The sequence below is a fragment of the Dermacentor albipictus genome, chromosome 10 (genome assembly GCF_038994185.2).
Source record: "Dermacentor albipictus isolate Rhodes 1998 colony chromosome 10, USDA_Dalb.pri_finalv2, whole genome shotgun sequence".
NCBI classification, from domain to species: Eukaryota; Metazoa; Arthropoda; class Arachnida; order Ixodida; family Ixodidae; genus Dermacentor; species Dermacentor albipictus.
The window spans coordinates 64,099,000-64,122,053 of record NC_091830.1 but is presented as its reverse complement, the minus strand read 5'-3'; the positions used below and the strand labels follow the sequence as shown (position 1 = coordinate 64,122,053).

At 43.9% G+C, this 23,054-nt stretch overlaps 1 protein-coding gene across 1 annotated transcript in view; it reads right to left on the bottom strand.

The window, feature by feature from the left end:
• LOC135904187 (uncharacterized) overlaps positions 1-11,797 on the bottom strand; it is a 99,051-nt gene extending 87,254 nt beyond the window's left edge. The window contains exons 1-4 of the mRNA XM_065434818.2: positions 11,615-11,797; positions 8,944-9,127; positions 6,050-6,245; positions 2,678-2,951 (exon numbers count right to left, since the gene is read on the bottom strand). Of these exons, the coding sequence (XP_065290890.1) occupies positions 2,678-2,951; positions 6,050-6,245; positions 8,944-9,127; positions 11,615-11,695 (735 nt within the window). The 5' untranslated portion in view covers positions 11,696-11,797. The remainder of the gene's footprint in view (positions 1-2,677; positions 2,952-6,049; positions 6,246-8,943; positions 9,128-11,614) is intronic.
• Between the last annotated feature and the right edge of the window lie 11,257 nt (positions 11,798-23,054).

Genomic DNA, 23,054 nt, shown 5'->3' with positions numbered 1-23,054 from the left:
AAAGATATGTAGCACAATTTAGGGAAATTTGGGATTCTTTCTAAATCAAAGAATATTTTGAGTAATGAGAAACAAATGCTTCGAGGCCGCGACGACCAATACGTCAAACTGCTACCGCGAAGGCGTGTCTGTATTCTTGTGGCCACAAGTAATACCCGCATGACCATGCTAAGTATGACTAATGAGCCTGGTGCAGAGTATTGCGGGTATCTTGCTAAGTAAACTACAGGGTACGGATGCCCTTTCTTCAACCCCCCTCCCCCCAAATAAACAATGGAATAATGCGGTGTCAACAGAAAGACAACCAGCACCAATCACGATAAGCCAGTCGCTGCGTTGAGAATCTATGCATGCATATGCTAAAATTTAGCACGAACTGGCAAACGATGCAGCAACCTCGACAGAGACAGCAGTTGTGACGTGTTAGGCCGAGTTCTCGCACGTAGGAAAGAAAAAGATGGCCGCGTATTTTAGTACTGTGAGCGAGATTTACTGTAAACGACCTTAAGCACGTAATTGTGGATGTGCTCCACCGGTACGCTGCAAACGAGGCATCTCATTGCACATGCTTCACAATTTTACAGAAGTGTGGTAAAGTCGCAGATTGCGTTGTCATGCGTTTTCCGTTGTGGAAGGCCGGGCACCCATTTTCTGTCCACTTTGAGAAAACGTTCCACCTAATCCTTATTTTTTGGTAGAGCAAAGTATCAGCATGCGGACTTATTGTACTGTGGGTATGGAGACTTCAAGCGAAAGCATTTTGTCAGCCTGACAAACTGATGGAACATTATTTCGCTTGAGTGAAATAACTTTTTAGAGCGCAGCTCTTTGGCGTCCGTTCCTGGGTTTCGCGTCGTCGTCGGCGTTGTCGTCGGCCTCCTAACCAGCTCCGCCCCCCTTTCATCCCCCCAGCGCTAGCAGCGACCGACTGATACCGCTGGATGCCGCTGACGCCGCTAGAGAGTCAAGATAACGTGACTGCATAGAACACCGTCGCCGCCATGCAGAAAGAGGAGGAAAGGGTCCCCCCCCCTCTGTTCTTGTGTGGCGGATAGGGTGCTCTTCAGTTGCCGACGCGCCGGTTATTTCACGTAGGCCCCGGCACATCGACGAATACGTGACCACCTTCCCACGGCTAGACCTGGTTCTTAGCGCTGCGGAAGCGAGGGTATCATATTGTTTGTGTCGGCATCGGCGGCGTTGTCCCTGAAACCAACTCCGCAGCTGGGGTTGACTCAATATCGGCGTCAGCGGCATCAGTCAGTCGCTGCTATCTCTTCCCTCCTCCCTTTATCGTGTTGTCCGCTTGCTGCGCGCGCTTCTGCCCCCATCGTTTGCCGCTGGGTGTACACGCCGCCCCCCTCCCCCCTCTTCCTGCGAGTCTCCGGTTGTCAAAGCGCCGGCTCGAACTTAATTCCTTTCTTCGCTCCTCCTCCAATGCAACCCCTGTGCGGTGGCAATTAGAGAGCCAGATCGGTGGCGGCGGACCTGTATATGTGCACCGCCCGAGCCGAAATTGCCGCTGGCGTTCGCCCTGTGCGGTGGCAATCAGAGAGCCAGATCGGTGGCGGCGGATCTGTATATGTGCACCGCACTTGTATAGATCTCGTCTTTGAGAATCAAGCATTGGTGTACCAAGTCGAACATATATCAGTCTATTTCTCCGACCACAAAGCTTCCTTCATGACTGTCAAGAACTGTTAGTGGAGTCTTTGTTAAAGAAATACGTGTGAAAAAAAAATTCTGTGATAGCGCATACATGTGTTGCTCGATTTCTTTGCCTCAATCTATCGAAAAGGTGAAACAGCTTATTTGCTGCGCTCAAATTTCGCATTAGGAAGTAACGTAATCGTCGGTAATTTTTTATCTCACTATTTTGATATCGAACATTGAAATTAATTTTACCAAGGTATTTGCCGTCTGCTTGCGTGACACAAAACGTATCTTTACACAACGCATGTTGACAAACTGAACTACCACATCTCGCAGAAAACGTGGGGAAATCAGGTAATCTTTACAAATAGTTAGGGGGAAACAAGCTTCGGAGGCTGGCACTATGGCAATCAACACACAGTAATAGGCCGTGCAGTGCTTTTAGGCCTCTTGTCACCGACATGCCTTGTTGCACCTATTGCGATTTAAGTGAGTTAAGTCAGCCCAACAGCACCCGAAGATTCAAGCAGCTACCACCTTCGGGCGATGTAAATTATGTCCACATACGGAATGCTACAATTCCTGCAAGATGCAGATATAAACCTTCTATTTCACTTTCTTTTATTCTTGTGTATGTCTTGCGGAACGTGTAACGAAATATGGAAGAAAAATTGATAGGATTATCGTATCACCAATTTGGCCAACAAGTAGGGGTGTGAGGTTAAAGTAAAAACATGTAGACGGGTGAGCTTAACACGTAACGTTGACGGTTTCACTCGTTTTTCGACATGAGTTGTGCTTAAGTGAGCGAGAATCCTATGAAGGTCACTCATTCAATCTACATTTTGAGTGCTTGAATAAGATAGCAGATTTCTGCAGTCAATACGGTGCCTTTCATCAAATCGTGCGTGACAAAATCCTACACAATTTCATACGCTGCGACAGAAACAGATGCTTTACCATAACAGGACCTGGCCACTATATCTTTTGTTTGCGAATTCAAATTTCAATCGTGGGTACTTACGAGGGTTCCATTCAGAACTGTGTTGGTAGTGGGATCTGATGAAGGCTCTGGTAGTGGTACGTCAAGGGCTGAACGCTGACAGTGTTCACCATATAGGGTGCGAGATCTCAATGCAGCAAATGTGATTTCACTACTTTCATTGAACATAATGACAGGCGAGAATGGCTGTGATGACCCTGCAATGAAAAGACGCTCTCCTTCTGCTGGCTCACGTGCTTCCGACAAAGCAGCCTGCGGCTGTCCATGCGTGTTGATGAGGAAGTTGAATAATGGCCTGAAAGTGAAAGTTATATTGTTTGAAGTGCTCTGTAACTGAATGCTTGATGTTCAGTCAGTTTTGCATGACTGTGTACTTTGTCTGCTTGGTGTACCCCTTGCTGAGGTGGTCTGAATCTGTGAAGTGAAAAATGTTCGTTCTGGAGTTCCTCCATTTGGAAATAAATTGAAAATTTAATTGAATGAAATTGAACATCTTAGCAACTAAACCAAAGATAACAGGGTGGTTTTAAATCATGCTAAAATTAAGCTTTCCAATGAGGAGACTTTTCCTACAAAGACAGCTGCTCTTCTGACTTACTAAAAGCGTCAACGTAACCTTTCGAACATTCAGTAGGTGTGGTGAGTGGGCCAGTGGAGTAGTTACAATGTATTTTTGCACATATCTTTTTTTTGTTTCTCTATGATTGATGAATTTCCATTGACAGTGTTATTCCACTACAACGGAATAACCAACATCCCTTCTGGTCCTTTCATGTCTACGTGCTATTATTGACTAACATTATCAATACGACCTACAATCACTAAAACGTGTTGCACATTCCGCATGCGATAAATAAAAAAGACAAGCAAGAGCTATCCGGTGTCAAAGAGCAAGCACTCTTTCCAATATGATGCCGTGAAGATTTCCGGACCAAAGTGCGCAATCATTCCCGCACAATATAACACATGCAAGATCACTATCAATTTATTGTTGTTCATTCACAGCTTTCCGCAATTTCAGCAGACAAGGCTATTTTTAGGATCTTAGGAATGCTTCTGAATGACGCAATAACAATATTTCCGCATTTAAAGCTTTTGAAATACGTGGTGGGAATTTAGGCTTGTTGTAACGTCAGCTATTCCTTGCCCTCCAAAGTTCTCTAAAGATAAATTATACTGCGCTAGGATCTGCCATTTTCTACAATAGAGAAAAAAATTGTCTTTTCTTTTGAAAGCGAAACTAAGACGTAAGACACGTCGCATATATACATGACATATACTCAGTGCCAGGCACGTACCCAGGAATTTTTGCCGGGTGGGGGCAACCCAAGGTAAGTTTTCTATGCAAATTGGAGGGGGGGGGGGGTTACTAGTGCAAATGTGAATATGGCCCACCGTTCGCGCCAAAGACGCGTAAGCCTGCAAAATAGAAATGAAAAAAGGTGTATCTCACAGTTACGCCTGTGAGATACACCTCTCCTGTAGGTGGCAAACAAGAACCAAATCAAATGGCCTCGCGCAGGAATGACGCGCAGGAAGAATACCGCCAAGAACAAGTAAACCGATGAAAGTGGAAAGTAAAGATTCCTTGTAACTTTTTTAAAAATTAAATCTGGAAGAATTATAGCGAAATATATATTTGCGGAAAAATCAGAGTTCTTTCGGATCCCTTGTTTACGGCTGTACCAAGTTATGTGTCAAAACCGACTAGTATTGTTATTTCGGAAGTAGCGTAAAGAGGCGCCGCCACCAGTCCCGTACACTCGTGTAAAGCGCAGGACGCTACGGCTCTAGACATACTGCACCCACTTAGGAAGGTTAGAAAAACACCCACATAAGCACAGCAGAGAAGTATTTGACGGCTCGACTGATAACAGTAGAAGAGTCATTCAAAACACACTGAATTATTCTCCCCTTTCGGTGGATTTTTCTCCACTTACTTCTTCAATAACAATTTTGGTCCCCCCTAAGTATTTTCTCAAACAATGGTTTAATTTCGTAATTTTCTTTTCCTTCCTGTATGGCTGTTGCCTTGGCTCTCTCCCCTAGTAGACTGCCCGATTTCTCAACTCCTGATAAGTCTTGCTTCCAGTTGGCAATTTTGCACAAGACTGCTGTACAAATGGGGAAAAACACGACGAAGTAATGAATGACAGTCATATTCCGTATGGGTATACAGGTTATTGCAGGGTTTGATGATGGACGTGGTTTCACATAATTTTTGTTTCTACGTTATCTAAGCATATAGCGGTTATATGCTTCCGAGGATGTGCCAGCCTCGCTGTGAGCCATCGCTCGAGGAAATAATGAAGCAACAGAAAAAGTTAAACGCAACTGGCGTTTTGTCCAGCGGCAACTCGTTCCACGAGCGTATAGACCAGCTGACTACGAACCGAATCCTTTGCCTGGTCCCTGGATCAGTATAAACAAAGATGGTTGCACTAACAAAGAAACTAACAAAGACGCGCGTGACCATTGAGTTGATGAGGACAGAAAATGTTGATTGCGAAATAAAATTACATAAAGGAAAGAAAGGTTTAAGCCATGTCTGCCAAAAGATGGGGATCACTGAACGCAGCTAGTCGCGCGGCCACCGAATCGATGAGAAAGCTTGTCGTTACACCCCAGGAGATACCGGTAACTACCGCCATCGAAAAGGACTGAAAAAGGCAGCAAAATGTTGACCACCGAATAGCTGACAAGTCTCGTGATTGATTTGACGGCGCTTTAGCGATGTGTGTGAGTAGTGGTGGCGTGGAAGGGGAAGTAGGGGGGGGGGTTTACCGCCTAATTTCAGGAAGAGGAGGGGGCGGGCCTCTCTACTTTCTCCCTTATTACGCGCCAGCTGATTGCAGCGTTTGTGTATTGTCTGGAGCTTTTATTGTCCTGTTTGCAGACGTGTCGCACCAAGCAGTTCCAATAAAGAAAGTATTATGTTTGTTTTCGTTGTATTCAAGATATTGATGCATTTTTTATAGACCCAGCACAAGAAAACAAACGCCTTCATTCTTCAATGCTTAGTAGCATGCGTCGAAGAGAAACGAAATGTGGTTTACTCTTTCTTTTTTGGTTACAAGACTACAGAAACCAGCCAACAAGGGCAGAGAAGGAATACGTTATAATTATTCCCTGAAAAATGAAAGCACACAAAGTTATTTGCTCTATGTGAAGAGGGAATGCGCAACTTTCATATAATACGAACCTTTCTACCTACAAAACATCCCACAGTGGTTGTGATTTGATTGTTTGTATTTTGAAACATCTTTTTCTCAACCTTAGCACTTTTGTTTTCGATGTGTACTAGAGATACCTTGCAGGCGAGTAACTATCCTGCCTTGCTACTTGTGCCCTTTTTTTCTGAATCCTCTGCTTGAAAAAAAAAAAGCGACGTACCGCACTCGCTGTAGGGCCGCCAATATGCTTGATGGGTGGAATGCCGTCATTGCAGCCGCGTGAGCTGCTGAAAGAGCGGTGCTGTTCTCGTACGATGACTGCGTTGCTTGAGAAGCTGGGCTGGACGGAGACTCGACGGCGTCGGAGAAATTAGGCAGGGGTTCTGGTGCAGCACCATGTTCATTTGACGCGATACCTATGCCAGAAACAGGAGGGAGTGCTTCAGAAATGATATATTTGGTGCCTTTCTGGAGAAACATTTTTTTAAAAATCATTGGAAGTAATATTTACGTAAGCGAATTGCCGAACACCTTAAATTTGTTCTCATTATTGTAGGAAATATGGGCCTTCAGGCAAATTATTTATTGCTAGCGATTATATCTAGGTAGTGTGTAGTTCTATTGCCTAATTAAATAGACAGCAAAAGATGTTAATGATCTCATATGGAGCTGTAAAATTGGTATAAACAAATATGTTTTTGTTAGGTGTTTGCTTACTGTAGCGGCGCGATCATCATTGGGGAAGGCGCCAGCATCCTCGTCGCCCGCCAAAGCAAGAGCAGGAGACGCGGCTTAGAAGAGGAAAGCTGTCCATCAAACCATTCAGATGTCTGCAAGCTCTCGCACGACACCGAGTACGTCCTAAAAATCTACCATAGTGGACATTCGGCGACGAACACGCCCTGAAATTCGGTTGCGCTATCACAAACGCCATTTCAAACAGCGCATACCTCTTATCCATGAGACTACCACAAAGATTTCCGCAAAACACCCTTTGTTGTTTCATTTTTTATTATGATCATTCTTGAAATGTTTTGCACATATAGAAATACAGCAAATATTTTTGCAGGTGCATTGATATGTCTCGTGCTTAAGATATTATATTTCTGTTGTTATTCGACAATATATTTAAATAAAATGATTCCCGCTCGGTTACGTTGAAAGATTCTGCTAAAGTTTACGGCTGGCTCTAATGGCAATCTTCAAGATCTGTGGGTACGAATATGCGTGCGACCAAAAAAATGATTGCAGTCGCCGGTAAGGTAGCTAATGATGTTTGCATTTTTTCAACAGTGCATAGTAAAAAATGTAAAAACAAAAGTACCCAATTCATTTCTCTGTCATGGACTTCTCGACTAACGTTTAATGTAAGAATGCAGGGCACTTTGCAGACTAAATGTTGAAATTCTAGGCCCGAGTAGTTAGCCTGTAAACTTTTATGTCAGCGCACCAACTATTACAGGCAGCATATTTATTACCCAAATCAGTCACATATTTATGGGGTTTGGAGGGGCCCTGCAGCTGTTTTCTTTTTCAGACTACCATATTTGTTTTCTCTACTTTAAGCGTTCTGAACAATGAGTAGCAAAAATAACTGCGCTACTTGAGGCACGCAAACCGAAGTTATAGGTCAGAGAAATTTCAATACGCACCCTTAAGTGAGAGTTCAGGCTAAACTACACGTAGGCTCGGCGCCACGCGCAAGCTCGCACCCGGGTGGGTTGCAGTTGCCGTGCCTCACGTGGAATTCAGGCTTAAAGCTGCAAGACTTGGGCCAGCGTCCGCCCACTTAGCTCACTATTTTTCCCTCCTTAGACATCGTTTTGTGTTTTTTCAAGGCAGCCAGACCATCGATATTTGTCTGAAGAAAATATCTGTGCTCACGCAGCAATTTGATGTGTATGATTTCTTCCGCACATTATCCGCATGCGTCTGCGCGGGAACGAGCTGTTGCGCACAGGCAAGAGTACGTGTAAAATGGCCTTTACCTTAACATGAATTCTCACACCTCTAGACAAGTCCAGCCATATAGCACAAGGACTGCGCACTCTGCTGGAAGACGCCGTGCTATTAGGGCCCACTGTCGTAGCATCAAGTGGGAATGCTATTGTGCAAGCAGCAGTGATTGTCACCCCACCGCTTTCATCGCGGCGGGCACGGCAATGTAAATGTTCCCCCTATTATCATGACGTCACGAAAGAGTGTAGAAAACTTGCGATATCTAGGTGTGGTTGCTCGGGATGGCACATTTTACTATCTCTTGACAACTTACTGTGACGTCGATTGCAGAAGGGCATTAGTGGAAGCCTGAGTGTCATGGTTGCCCCCATGCTTGCTCAACATGTTGATGGCGTTTCTATGGCTTCCGCGATATGTCGGGGCGAGTTCCGTTCTCGGAGGCCGGGGTGTCAATAATATGGTTACAACTACTTGCGCGGTGTGCCCGTCGGCACACCAAAAAGCTCGTAATGTTAATGTGTCATTCCGATGGTTGTAACACGTGGAGTGGATGTGCAGTGCTTAAATGTATTGTAAAACACCAAGCCGTGGTTTTTTTTCCCTGCAGGGCTCGCAGTATCCTTCGAACGTAAATTCCAGCTTCCGTCAAAGCTTCGACTTCCCAATGGCGAATAATATTCTCACCTGTCCTAATCAACGCGGTGTTGTGGAATATTTCCAGTAGCTTCACTGTACACAGAAATAAAAGTATTGCTAATTGTTCTTTTTGTTCCGAATACCAACAATCTTATCATCATGGGTGATTTTTCCAACTACAGCCGGTCTTTAGGCCATCAGACATCTTCAGTTTCACAACTCTCTACCCAGGAAGGCAAACATTCAGGGTCTTGATAATTTAATTATGGGCTTCATGCATGACGCCAATAATATAAATTAGAGGCAAGATATAGTTGGGTGGGGGGAGACAATAATTCTGGCTACCCGGGGCTCTTTGACCTTCACCTTGTTTTCTCGATAAGCTTCTGTCACTGCCGGGACGAAATCCACGGACTCGAGCTAAGCGCTGGAACGCCATAGCCACTCTGCTTTAGTATATGGGGGTTTTTATACTGCAGTGTCATCACTGAGAGGAGTGACTGTGTAAACACTACTTACTATGCTCATGCACGTTCCGATTGCCTACCCCCGCAACATTGTTGATGTGCTCTTGATTTCCCGATGAGGAAGTGATAAACAGACTCCTCGGAGACCCTCCTTCATAGGGATTCCGTAGCAACCGCTCACTGTCGGGTTGAGTAGGTGAATCGGAATTCTGCGAAATAGCGCTTGTTTCACCAACCTGCGAGAAGCCGAATGAATGAATAAATGAATATATGAATGAATGAATGAATGAATGAATGAATGAATGAATGAATGAATGAATGAATGAATGAATGATGCTTAATGGCGCAAGAGCCAGGATGGCCATAGAGAGCCATGCCCGTAGTAATGAGTTCCCTGTATAGTTATGTGTTCTATGAAGTTTATGTCACTTGGCTCTAAAGGGGCCTTAAAAATAGTTGCGCTAAAGTGCGTAAAATCAATGTGTAGTAAGAGTGTGGCGATGGACAAATGACGTGTACTATGAGTGTTAAGATGTTTTGCGAAAGAACGATACGATATATGAAATATGTCATATGCAAAAATTCACTGCACATTACTGCCTCGTTAGAACCTTTCAAAACCAAGAGCGTGCAGGAACGTGCTGTACAAAACAATTATAACAGGGGACCACCGGAAAGAGGATGCACTACTAATATAATGGACCTATACATGGGGGATAACACCACTAAAAATAACTGATGGGTGTTTTTGGGTTTAAAGAGCTGTTCTTGACCAAGAAACATAGCCGAGTGAACGGGATACAATAGCAATATGCAAGAGGAAAATGTTTCTTTCCCTCAGGTTTGGCCTCCCGGCACCAGGAGGAGGTTGGAAGGTCATTTCCAGCAAGTAGAAAATTATGAGTGCAAATTGTGGGTCCTATTCTGAGACGACAGAAGAGGACATCGGTTCGCCGCGATCTTGTTGCGGAGGGCCGAAAACGTAACAAAGGTTTCATCATGCCTTCATGGAATTGAGCGACCAACTGGCCGCATAATGACAGGATTTTAAAACAAGAGCCTTTCTGCCACATTGTAGCAGTACGTGGACTTCCAGGTGCCCTTTGCCCACTGGCGGCGAAATATTACTGCTTGCCATGGGGCCCAAATAGGGTGTTTCATGAACCAAGCAATGCACATCGTTCTGTACAGGTGGCCGAGAGTTCAACGGTACAACAGTAACGCGCTAGGGTTGATTGGCCGGGCGGGCGGCGCCTGATAACGGCGCAAAGTGACGAGATCGACACGTTGTAGCTGATCTCGTCAATTCGCAGCATTGAAAGCCGCTGATAGGCCGGTCAGCCGACCCTCGCACTGAACTGCTAAAAGATCGGTCGACTGTACGTCATTTTACAGCAAATATGTAGTGCAGTACCGGGCCGACCCGCGGCGCAGGTGAAGCTCATAAGAACAGATAATACACTTTGACTCGCGTCAGCCATGTCTACGTTCGTACTGCTTTCTCTTTTTCAGCGTTCCGACGGCTTCCGTGTCTCCTTTCCTTTCTTTCCGGTCTCCCTTGTAAGCAGTCCCGTGAGCGTGCTGTCCACCAAGACAGCGAAGCGGAAAGAAATGCGAACCGTCCATGCGGCCCCGATCCCGCCAACTTGGAACGTTACACCGGATCAACGGCAATGCTTGAGATGGCTGTTTGTAGGGAACAAATTTTGTGTGGCCTCAGTTGTGCATGACTGGGGAGTGCGCGGAAGTGTGCGTCTGTTCTACGTGCCAGGTTTCGTTAGTGAAAGGTGTCGTTTCAGGTTTTGCAAAAATACATGGGTATCCTTAGCACGAGAGTGCTTCAGAATCTTGCGAGGCTGAACATCGTGGAGGAGAGACTAGTCGCGGCTCGCCTTTCGTCTATGTAAGTACGGAGTTTGACGCACGGCAAGGGACAGGTCACCATTAAGGGGCCCAATTACACAGCTTCGCTGCTTGTTAACCTTCACTGCGAGGAATGACACTAAATTTTTCAATGCGCATCGGGAAAGGTGCGAACAAGCGAGTAATTGAGGGCAATTCCATCAAGCCAATGTCCGCCTGTAGCACACAACAGCACCTTCCTAGTTTAGGCACCACTGAGGAAGTGCACTGTTTATAGATGGGCCAAAGAGAACTTCGCAGCCGCATTTCGATGGTGGAAAAATCGGAAAACACCCGTGTCCTTAGATTTAGGTGCATGTGAAAGAACACCAGGTGGTCTAAATTGCTGGGCTTCCCCACTATGGAATGTCTGATAATGAGATCGTGGTATTGGGACGCAAAACCCCATAATTTATGTAATTCATATTTATTGAGTGTTTCAATCGCTGGCTACAAATAGAGCGGTCATACGCTTAGGCATTTTCACCAGAAGGGCAGTATTACACACAGCAAAAAGTGCAATATTGCAAACACATCACCCTAAATTTGTACGTGCAAAGTGCTACTTTCATAGAAACGCTTAAATAAATAGCATGTTTCTGATCTCAGGCGTTATTGTTACATGGCAGCTTTGTTCGGTAATATAATCAAAAGGATAGGCCATGTTCAAGGTACGCAGTCCTTGAACATAGAAAATTATGCATGTCAGCAAAGCCGGCCTAACTAACATCTCTAGGCTACCGACACCAAAAAGATGTCCTTACAACAAAACTAATCACCGTCGCCAAGAAAGCTACATATAGCCAAGTACCGCCACTTGCCTGCGTCCTTGACAATGATTTCGCTTGTATAGGTGCACGATCTTCGAAGACTGTGTCTACTTTATCACCATCGCCTTGCATGCTGCTCCGTCGTTCCCACGGTGGGTTTGTGGTTCCGAGCGTTCGAGCGGATACTTGGTGCAGCCGTACCCTTCGTTGCTCGGTCTGCTCTCGATATGGCGCTAGGACGACTATTTCGAAGCGCACGTATGAAAAGTCACGTGTCTCAAGAGTTGTTATGACACATAAGCAGGCCTCGCACACGCTCTCGTGAAACGCCGAGATAATATTATTTCGCTTTTCATGCATCTTCTATTCGGATAGCGGAAAGATGTTATCAATGTTTCCCCTATATTCGCGATGACACGCAGTGGTATTGTAGCCGTCGACTTCGCATGGCATAAAATTTGTTTCCATCATATATCCGCTCGCAACTACTTTGCCCGTGGAAGATTCGTTAACTCTCAATAATTTATATAAGAATAAGCTTTAGAATAGTTAGCGGCTGCGCTTGTTGGTTGGACATAATTTTTCCAAAAGGGAGCGCGGAAGCGTAGACGAAAAAGTGGACGTGGATAGGAAAGTCGCTCACTTGTGACTAAGTATGTTTTCAGTTGAAACCACCAGGAACATTATTGCGCATGCGGTGCCATCGAGAATTGCGAAAAAGGTTAAGAGTGTTCTTGTATCTAAAAATCGCCTACCAGCGGCGCATGCATCACTACATCAATAATGACAGCTAGTGTAGGTGTTAGGCACAATGGCACGTGCAAGTAAACTGACAGAAATCGTTCCAAAAAACTTGAGAAGAACATAAGAAGAAGGCATAAGAAGAACAACACCTGTGAAAAGAAGCACATAAACCCCTCGTCTCCTGTTCTGCCGAAGTGGTATATGCAGGCGTTCTACCAAGCGGAAAAATCGGGAATCTAAGAATAATAATATTTGGGGTTTTACGTGCCAAAACCACTTTCTGATTATGAGGCACGCCGTAGTGGAGGACTCCGGAAATTTTGACCACCTGGGGTTCTTTAACGTGCACCTAAATATAAGCACACGGGTGTTTTCGCATTTCGCCCCCATCGAAATGCGGCCGCCGTGGCCGGGATTTGATCCCGCGACCTTGTGCTCAGCAGCCCAACACCATAGCCACTGAGCAACAACGGCGGGTGAAAAATCGGGAATCTAAGGGATCTTGAATAGTTTTGAAAAACTACGGAAAAACTCAGGGAATTTGTGCTTCAACCTGCGAAAATTAGCTATCAGTTTATTGAAAGGGAAAGAAAGTCGCCCTGCTGCTGGCGCGAGTAAAAGAGAGGGTCGTACCAAATTGTCTGTGACGCCGAGTCGTCATCTGGGGGAGTTGTCGCTGTGCATTCAACGACCAATTTTCCGCACGGCCAATTTTTTGTGAAATGTTCGATAATGTTAGCGGTTTCGTGGCAACACCACGTGTCCCATAGAGTCAATGTAGAAGAGCGCCCGTATTGTAAAACGCAAAGAACACTTCGCCTGTCTGATTTCCGCACTTTTGCAATGACCGCAGGACCGAAACGGCATTTGTCAAAGCCAACAGCACCGTTTTGATTACCTCGAAGCAGCGCTCTCGCACACAGATCCGCTGGCAGTCGTTGCAACCAATGCGGCAAAACTAGGCTTAGCTGCTTGTCGTTCGGTGCCTTGTTTTTCATTCAAAGTATTCGCCGCAATCACTAATGGCAGTGACTCAGCCTGTGTAATCTTCGCGATTGCCTTCGAAGCTTAGAAAGCATGCGCGTTGCGTAATTCCATTTCCCGAAAGGCAGCTTTGCCTCAGTACAGCAGTGTCACGAGGTACATGAAGTATTGCGGGGAAGCTTAACATGTATGCGGAGGGACAATTGGAACGGCACGCAGTACGTATTCCATAATATACACGCATGCACCAACCGTCTCCTGAAATGTACGAGCATCGATATGCGTAATAAATGTACCCTCAGTTCCTTCGGAGCTTTTGCGGAAGCGCCTATGAGAATTTCAGCTCTTAAAGGCAGTAAAAGATTTGCATTCATTTTTTCGTCAGCCCGATTTGATTATTCGGACGTTTTCTTGGTCCCTAGATAGAAATAAAAATCGCACGTTGACTGTACAACTGACCAAGAGGATGCTTCAAATGCTCCGTGGGCCGAACGCGCAGCGGAACGTGGACGAGAAGACAAATGACCGTGGCATTGACGAATGATCTGGAAAGGAACTGTGCCGCCTATTCTTTGAAGGAGCTTGATCTCAAAACGCAGTGCTGGCTGACGCAAAGATGCCGCTGACCCTCATTGAAACCCAAATAAACTCTTGAAAGCAGTGAACCATAACACAGAGGCATTGTGTGTTGGCTAAGAGTATGTGAGGATAGTTGAGGTTGACTTTCCAATTGTTGAGAAAATCTCACTTGTGACAAAGTTCGGACCAAATACCAATGATCTTGTGATCACTTGGTAGAAATAGGTGATTTTCGAAAGTATTTGCTTCTGTATGCATCTCTTTTTATTCGTGTTTGAAAATGTTCCACTAAATTTTCAATGGGCTTTACGAATTTTCATTTTCCAGGAGATTTTATTTGCTGTGCATTTTACTGTCCCCTACATTCAGTTTTCTCTTTACAATTAGATAGACCTCCCTACAAATCAAACTGGATTAGGTTGTATGTATTTCTTTAAATGCTTACTTGAATGTGACAGCATCGGACGGCGTGTTGTCCCCAGCCTGTCTTGACATAAAATAAAGTTCTGTGTCGCACAGGGAAAACCTGGAAAAATCAGCAAATTTCAAAATACCAATTTGTTAGACACACTGTATATTGGAATTGGTATCTGCGACCATGGCAAAGTTTATATTGAGCAGACGGGGCGCTATGGAAATAGCAAGCTAGGAGAACATTCTTCATTTCTAAAAGCCTTGAGTAACTCCGCGCACATTCCTGCGCACTGGATGGATTGTGGCGGTAAACACCTTTTCGGCAAAACCGATGGTTTTGCCGAAATGGTTTCTGCTAGGCCACATCCACGTGCCGTTGTTGCTATCACCTACACTAGCTGTCGTTATTCATGTAATGACGCATGCCCTGGTCTGACATGATTTCTAAATATAAAAAAAATGTAAACATTTTTTGCAATTCTCGATAGCAGCGCATGCGCAATAACGCTCCTGGTGGTTTCTCTCTGAAAATATACTTAGTTGCAAGTGAGCGTCTTTCCTGTCCACGTCTCCTTTTTCCGCTTCGCTTCTGCGTTTACCTTTGCAAAAATAGTTACAAGCCACACGGCGGTGATTCAATGGTTTGTTGCAATTGACTTCAGTGTGTACAAATAAATCACGGTGTAATTTGAGAACTGTGTGATTGGTGCGAGTGTCTGTTTTACTCTTAGCCCAGAATATGGAATTATAAGTTGTCACTGCGAATTTGTCCGATGTTAAAATAACCATCTAGAGGCGATACGAAACTGCATCAATATGCGGGAGAACACTTACGAACAGCCAAGGGAAAGGAGCTTCCGGCCACATTGTACATGGCCTTGTCGTCCGGCTGTCTGCTGTACCGGCGCTACATTTGAATTACTACTTTTTTTGTCATGCATGCTGAAAAGCACGCAGGGTGACTTTTAAATAACACTCTATTACTAGCGTGTTTTTAGGTCCTTGCGTTGGCGTTTTCGCCTCTCGCACACAGGCTCCCACGACAGTGCACTCCGAAGCAAATCAATATGAACGCTTGACGGACTGCATCATTACACCAAGCCCCGAGATGCAGGGGCTTGCCCGCCCTCAAAATCATAGAGTTCGTGGCTGTCTTGCACTCATCATCATCATCATCATCATCATCATCATCATCATCATCATCATCATCATCATCATCATCATCATCATCCTGGTTAAGCCCATTGCAGGGCGAAGGCTTCTCCGACACTTCTCCAACTACTCCGATCATGTACTAATTGTAGCCATGTTGTCCCTGTAACTTCTCAATCTCATCCGCCCACCTAACTTTCTGCCGCCCCCTGCTACGCTTCCCTTCCCCTGCAATCCAGTCCGTAACCCTTAATGACCATCGGTTAACTTCCGTCCTCATTACATATCCTGCCCATGCCCATTTCTTTTTCTTCATTTCAACAAAGATGTCATTAATTCGCATTTTTTCTTTCACCCAAGCGCCTCTTTTCTTATCCCTTAACGTTGCAACTATCATTCTTCTTTCCATAGCTCGTTGCGTCGTTCTCAATTTAAGTAGAACCCTTTTCGTAAGCCTCCATGTTTCTGTGCCGTACGTGAGTACGCTTAAGACACAGCTGTTATAGACTTTTCTCTGACATGATCCCATTTGAATAGTTCCCAAGACTTTCTTTACATCTTTCGGCGTTACATGTGGGATTTGAAATTCCTCTAGACCATTCTCTCTTCCATTATGGTCGTGGGTGCCACTGGTACAGTACAAATCTCCATTGAACTCCTCAGCCACTTGAACTATCTCATCCATATTACTAATGATAATGCCGGCTTTGTCTCTAGATGCATACATCTCATCATCATCATCATCAGCCTGGTTACGCCCACTGCAGCGCAAAGGCTTCTCCCATACTACTCCAACCACCCGGTCATGTACTAATTGTGGCCATGCCGTCACTGCAAACTTCTTAATCTCATCCGCCCACCGAACTCTCTGCCGCCCCCTGCTACGCTTCCCTTCCCTTGGGATCCAGTCCGTAACCCTTAATGACCATCGGTTATCTTCCCTCCTCCTTACATGTCCTACCCATGCCCATTTCTTTTTCTTGATTTCAATTAAGATGTCAATCTGCTCTTTTCTTATCCCTTAAGGTTATACCTATCACTCTTCTTTCCATAGCTCGTTGCGTCGTCCTCAATTTGAGCAGAACCCTTTTCGTGAGCCTCCAGGTTTCTGCCCCGTAGGTGAGTACTGGTAAGACACAGCTATTATATACTATTATATACGCATACATATGATTCTTGCCTATTTCTCGTTTCTTCTTCACTGCTTTTAGGCTTCCTCGGTTGCTGGGAGCCTGTTCAATTATATCCATATTATACTTCCTTTTGTCAGCTGTCTTACGCTTGTTGATTAATTTGGAAAATTCTACCAGTTCTATTGTAGCTGTAGTGTTAGAGGCTTTCATAGATTGGCGCTTCTTGATCAGATCTTTCGCCTCCTGCGATAGCTTACTGGCATCCTGTGTAAACGAGCTACCACCGACTTGTAATGCACACTCCTTAATGATGCCCATAAGATTGTCGTTCATATCTTCAACACTAAGTTCCTCTTCCTGAGTTAAAGCCAAATACCTGTTCTGTAGCTTGATCCGGAATTCCTCTATTTTGCCTCTTACCGCAAACTCATTGATCGGCTTCTTATGTACCAATTGCTTCAATCAGTGTCTTGCATTACTCCCTTTCATATCTGTTCACTTTGTTCAATGCTTGGCGCTGTTGGTTGGGTGCTGAATCCTGCTGCGCTGTTCATAGTGCATGTGGAGCGTGCTTGCAGCGTTAGTTTGGTGTGCTGTGGTTTGACGGCAATATTAAAGCAAAGGTTCCGGCCCGCAGAACCTTTCTGGTGACGCCATAGGTTTTTAACTAAAGTGGACACGGTAGGAGCCCCAGAATAGAAATTGGTTGTTGTCACCATTAGCACTTGTTTGGCCTTTTGCGTATCGCGGTGTACCAGATGCGGGTGCAAAAACGAGGAAGACATTAATTCCTTTGTGATGATGGCGCCATTCTGATTGAGCTCATGTTAGGATGTTGTATTTCTATACTGTTTCATACCCACAGTTACTTCAACGGAACCTACGCGAAACCATCGTTCTGTCATCACAGTACAGCCCGTTAAGGGAGAATGCCACTGGAAAATGATGTTTGTAGACGGCTGAATAATTTATATGAATAAATATCTACACACAATTCGCTTAAGACGGCACTCGAGTGTTCTTGAGCGAAGTGCTTGGCCGTGACAATTTAACCAGCCTTATTCTTACGTGCTTATAATGCTAAGGTGTTTATTTTGCAACTACAGTGACGTTAGTGGTGCTCTTCAAAAACAGTGTTTGCCGATGCATTGCATCCGTCCCCAACGAAATTGAACTATCCCCGCTGGGTTCTTGCCTGGCTCCCCTTTGCGAGTGAACGCCGTTGTGTGATGGTGAAGAAGGCTACCAGGACGGAGAGAGAAAAAAGATGCTAGAATTCACAGGGGAAGAATGTTGTGTTTACAGCGAACGAGTTCAATTTCGGAGAAAAAACTGAAGTCTGCTTGCTTCTACAGTTTTCTTAGAATCATCAAAAAACATTGATCGTCTTGTTCCGAGCACTCCCTCCCCTTGTTATATCTGCCTCTGTTCTATTACTTCTCCTTCCCAAAACTGGTGACCGGCGCTCCTGCGTGAGTCGCATATCAAAAGAAATACGAAGAGCCTTGTACGCTTTGTTTTTCACTGTCAACTCTAACTTTGCCTTGGATAGGCGTTGGAAAACACATGACATTGTTTAACTGGTAGAGAGATAAACGGGGCCGTAAAATTGTATCTCCAGGATATAATATCTTATGTATTATAGTCTTTATTTCAGACAACAAGGTCTCAGATACAAGGGGAAGAGGCAGATGTGTTCTGCCTGACGGGACCCAAGCATCCGAATACACACACTCAGAACCTGTGGCAACAGAAAGAACATAAAACACTACCGTCACATACACAACACAGTTTTATACAAAGTAAAAAAAAACCGAACAAGGTAAAAGCTTTTACAATCCTAAAGGAAAATGCATACAAATAAGGAAGCGGAGGATAAAAAAAAGTATTCTGTATACACAACCTATTGATTGTTAGGACAGTAAAGGAGCTAAGCTTTAAGATTCTTTTCGAAAGAGTGCAGGGACACGCATTTCTGCATAATTTTTATGGCCTGTGTATGTCTGTTGAGAATACTGGGAATTAAGTATGAAAGCATTTGGGCTCCATAGTTCGTCCTCACAAGTGGAGTTCTGTAATGGTCGTGCCTTAATTCATAAGGCACGTTACCACTAGAGTGCAATTGAAGATATTTATAAGGATCGAACCTGCTTTCGTTATAGACGTAAGAAAGCAATTTAAACTCATATAATTGATTCACTTTTAGAACAGAGTGTTTTAAAAAGTACAAACCTGTATGGTCGTTATACGAGAGATTTCCAACATATCGCTTTTTTCTGTAATGTTATCAACCTCATAAGATTAGTTTTGGTTGTAGACCCCCATATCAGTGTACAATAGTGAAGATGAGAATGTATTATAGTGTAGTATACCTGCCATTTTAGCCATTTGGGAACAAGGTTTCTAATTTTGTCGAGCACACTGAGTGACCTAGATACCTTGGCATGAATTTTATTAATATGCTGGGACCAGCTCAAGTGTTCTTCGAACAGGACAGCTAAAAACTTGTAGAAAGAAACACGTTCAATTGCATTGTTTTCAAATGTAAGTTGAAGTTCAGAATCTTCAGGTTTGTTGCGTGCTTTAAATAAAAAAAATAAAACAGCAAAAGCGATATGAACACTTGCAGACAACGGCTGCCGATGTCTGCAGATGTTCATATCGCTTTTGCTATTTGACAAAGAGCTGAGGATGGTCGCTTTCAAATGTTGTCCATATAAATCCTACGTTTTTTCACACATCATTCACACATGTTTCAGCGATAATGCTTTACAAGAGGCCTTGGCTTTGGTTGAAAAACAAGCTTATTCATACACACGTACAGCGATAAAGACGATGCACATTCTCGTTGACAGAGAGCACAATGTAAAAATCATAGTTCACGTAGCAACAAAGATATCATCGGACAGCTTAGGCAAAAATGAATCGAGGGTCGCACAATCGAAAAGCTCTTGAGGTAAGAGATTCCATTCTCTGTTAGCTTGTGGGAAGTATGAATACCTGAAGGTGTCATTGTGAAATCGATACTACGATAATTGTTTATTGTGCTTCGTTCTTGAAATTCTAGCGTTAAAGTGTACTAAAACCTGTTTTTGTGTATTTTTATAGCATTCCTCTGGAAAATGACCCCGAGAATCAGCCTGACATATCCAGCACGATCGCTAATTGTTGGGAGTCCTGCGGAGCGTAGAAGTTCACTTGGGGAATAATGACGACTTTATTCATTATCAGTGAATCTGGCTGTTTTTCTTTGTGCGCTCTCTAACTTCACTATGGCACATTTAGTGCACGGGAACCAGCAGATGGCGCCGTATTCTATAACAGAGAGAATGAGTGAGGTGTACGCGAGTAGTTTGGTAGAGGGTGAAGCTTATCTGGGGGATCGTTTGAGGGAAAAAAGCACTGAGAGTACTTTTGTTGCTACGTATGACACCTGTTTGTTCCATTTTTGATCGGAAGAAATAATGACCCCCAAATGCTTGTATTCTTGAACCCTTCGTAGTTCTCTTTGCTGAATTTGGTATGGAAATGGTAGTGGTGCTTTCTTTCTCATGACTGTCATGCAGGCCGTTTTTCATGCATTTAGTGTCATGTGCCAGTCCTGACACCATTTCGCTATCTTTTTAAGTACGTCATTAAATACAACCTGATCGTCCTTGGTCTGTATTGCTTTATAAATAAGGCAATCATCTGCCAACATGCTTACTGTTGCATGAATGCGATTTGCTATGTCGTTGATATAAAGGAGGAAGAGAATGGGAGCTAAAAATGTGCCGAGGCATACAGGATAAAACTTCAACGCAGTCCGAGTATTGCCCTTGGAAATGAACGAATTGTTGACGTCGTGACAAATATGCTATAGCCATTTTGTAAGAGTCCCACATCCCAGAAACCCTTGCAGTTTATGGATTAGTTTTGGATGCGATACGGGATCAAAGGCTTTTGATAGGTCAAGAAAGATTACGTCTACCTGTCCGCGCTTATCGATTGTTGATGCTAGGTCATGAATAGTCTTTATTATTTGAGGTGTTGTAGACAAACCACTTCTAAATCCGTGTTCGTTAGGGTTAAAAAAAGAATGACTTTCAACAGAAGTTACTATGGGTTTTAGTATGAAATCATCAAAAATTTTCCCCGTTGTGCAAGTGAGTGAAATAGCACGCAAATTTGAAGGATTTGTTGCATCACCTGCTTTATGAATAGGAATAATGTTAGCAATCTTCTTTTCTTGAGGAACTTCAGATGTTTGCAGCAATATTGTAAAAATTAGCCATTAGTATTTAGAAACCCATTCAGCGTACCTTCTGAGAAAAGCATTTGGAATCTTATGAGGGCCACTTGACGTTATTATATCCAGATTAAGTAATAAAGAAGGAATTCCCACTTCTGTTATAGTTAGCTCATCCGATACATCACGTATGTCACTTGTCTTTGTGACCTTCTCTGCCATGGTGTTATTGTTAACTTCGCAAAATAGAATAAATTGTGCAGCCTTGGTTAAGACTTCTGTCGGCAATAGGTTGCTCTTCTTCGGAACCCTAGATATGAGTTAGTGCCAAAATATATGAGCGTTTTTTTAATTATATTATTTAAGGTTTCATCTAAGTACATTGCTTAGCCGTTCTCGCTGCTATCTTAAATAGGTGAGAAAGTTCGCTACTTTTTCTTGTGTACTTGAAGAAAGAAGTTTTGTTTCTAAATTTTCTGAGCATTGCAATTCTGCGTTTGAAAGCTACAATCTATCTTGATATCTAGGGGATCGTTTTGCGTCCGGCCTTTATTTTCTTACGAATTAATTTTACACAACAGTGCTCAAGATTGGCCCTTAAAAGCACTCGTGGGTTATTAATCGGCATGCTTCCATCGTGGAAACACCGAAGGAATTCAGGGTAAGATTCTTCGAAGAAGTCTAGAACACTAACGTCATCGGCATTTGTCTAGTCGTATATTTCAGTCTTTCTTTGGGCTCACGGATGGTTGTATAATGGTAATGAACACATTAAAGGAGAGCGATTGAGCCGAGCCATTATGACTGCCTTCCCCTTATTAGAGCGTGTGCTTGCTGTGTGCACTAAGCATAAATATCAGGAGAGATGTGGTAGTGAAAACTGTATCTGGCGATTCTTGCGCATAGAAAAATGCCCATACTTCGAGAATGAAACTCTGAGCCGAGAGTGTGAAGGTCCGAATGAATAAATATTGCTGAAAGATGATTGCGATGCAATGCTTTTATTTGTGAAAACAAAGTACACATTTCTGCAAGGTTTTGCATAACATATTTAGAACACCATCACAAAATGCACAGGATGCTTCCGTCTTGTTCACATCACAATTTCACATCTCACACATGGCCAGCATAAGCACTTAAGATTTAAAGGCCATCTGGAACAAAATGTTTAGACAGCACTAAAATTCTGGTTTCAAAGGTTAACGAGGAAAACTAGAAGGCAAAAGCAGGAGCCAACGTTTACACATGTGGACTTGTGATTTTCAAGGCCCTTGGGATTTTACGGGTCAAAACTTCGATGTGATTATGGGGCACGTCGTAGTGGGGGGCTGTGGAAAGTTTGACCACCTGGGATTCTCTAACGTACACTTGAATCTAAGTACACGAGTGTTTTCGCACTTTGCTCCCATCGAATTGCGGCTACCGTAGCCGGCATTTCATTCCGCGATGTGGTACTTGGCCCGCAACACCACAGCCACTAAGCAACCACGGTGGGTAGACCTACACTAACCTTATCAGTGTTGTGTGCACAAATGAAAGCGCAGCAAACGAACCAATTACTCGGAACATCTTGCTTTCTACCTGTAAAACGCCGTCTGCAGTAAAAAAAAGTTTTGTTGAATTCAGTGTACATTAGAAATGATAATTTGACGCAACCTTCCATTTGAAGCCGCATCGTTATGTGTTCCTCCAGCAATGACACCCTCGTGCGATGTCTCGACTTTGGATAGTTCTCATCATCATTATCATCAGCCTGTTTTATGTCCGCTGCAGGACAAAGGCCTCTCCCTGCGATCTCCAATTACCCTGTCCTTCTCAACCGATTCCAACTAGTGCTCGCGAATACTAATTTCGTCGCTAAACGTAGTCTTCTGTCGTCCTCGACTGCGTCATCGATCCGTCATCGATCCTTGCTCCTAAGCCATTTCAGTTTAACAGCTTGAATACTTCCCAGTATTGCAGTGAATATCACTGGAGAGATCATGCCTCCCTGTTTAACCACTTTCTTGGTAGGTATCTTGCTACTCTTGTTGTGCAGAATTAAGGCAGCTGTAAAATCTCTGTAGATATTTTCCAAGGCATTTACGTAAGCGTTCTGTACTCCTTAATAACGTTATGCCTCTATGACTGGTGGTATCTCTACTAAATGAAATGCCCTTTCGTAATCTATCATAACCAACACTTTCTGTGCTTGTCATTTCTTTATTAGGTTCTGTGTTACTTTGGAGAGATCGCCTACTTGTTGGCTTTGTGCCTT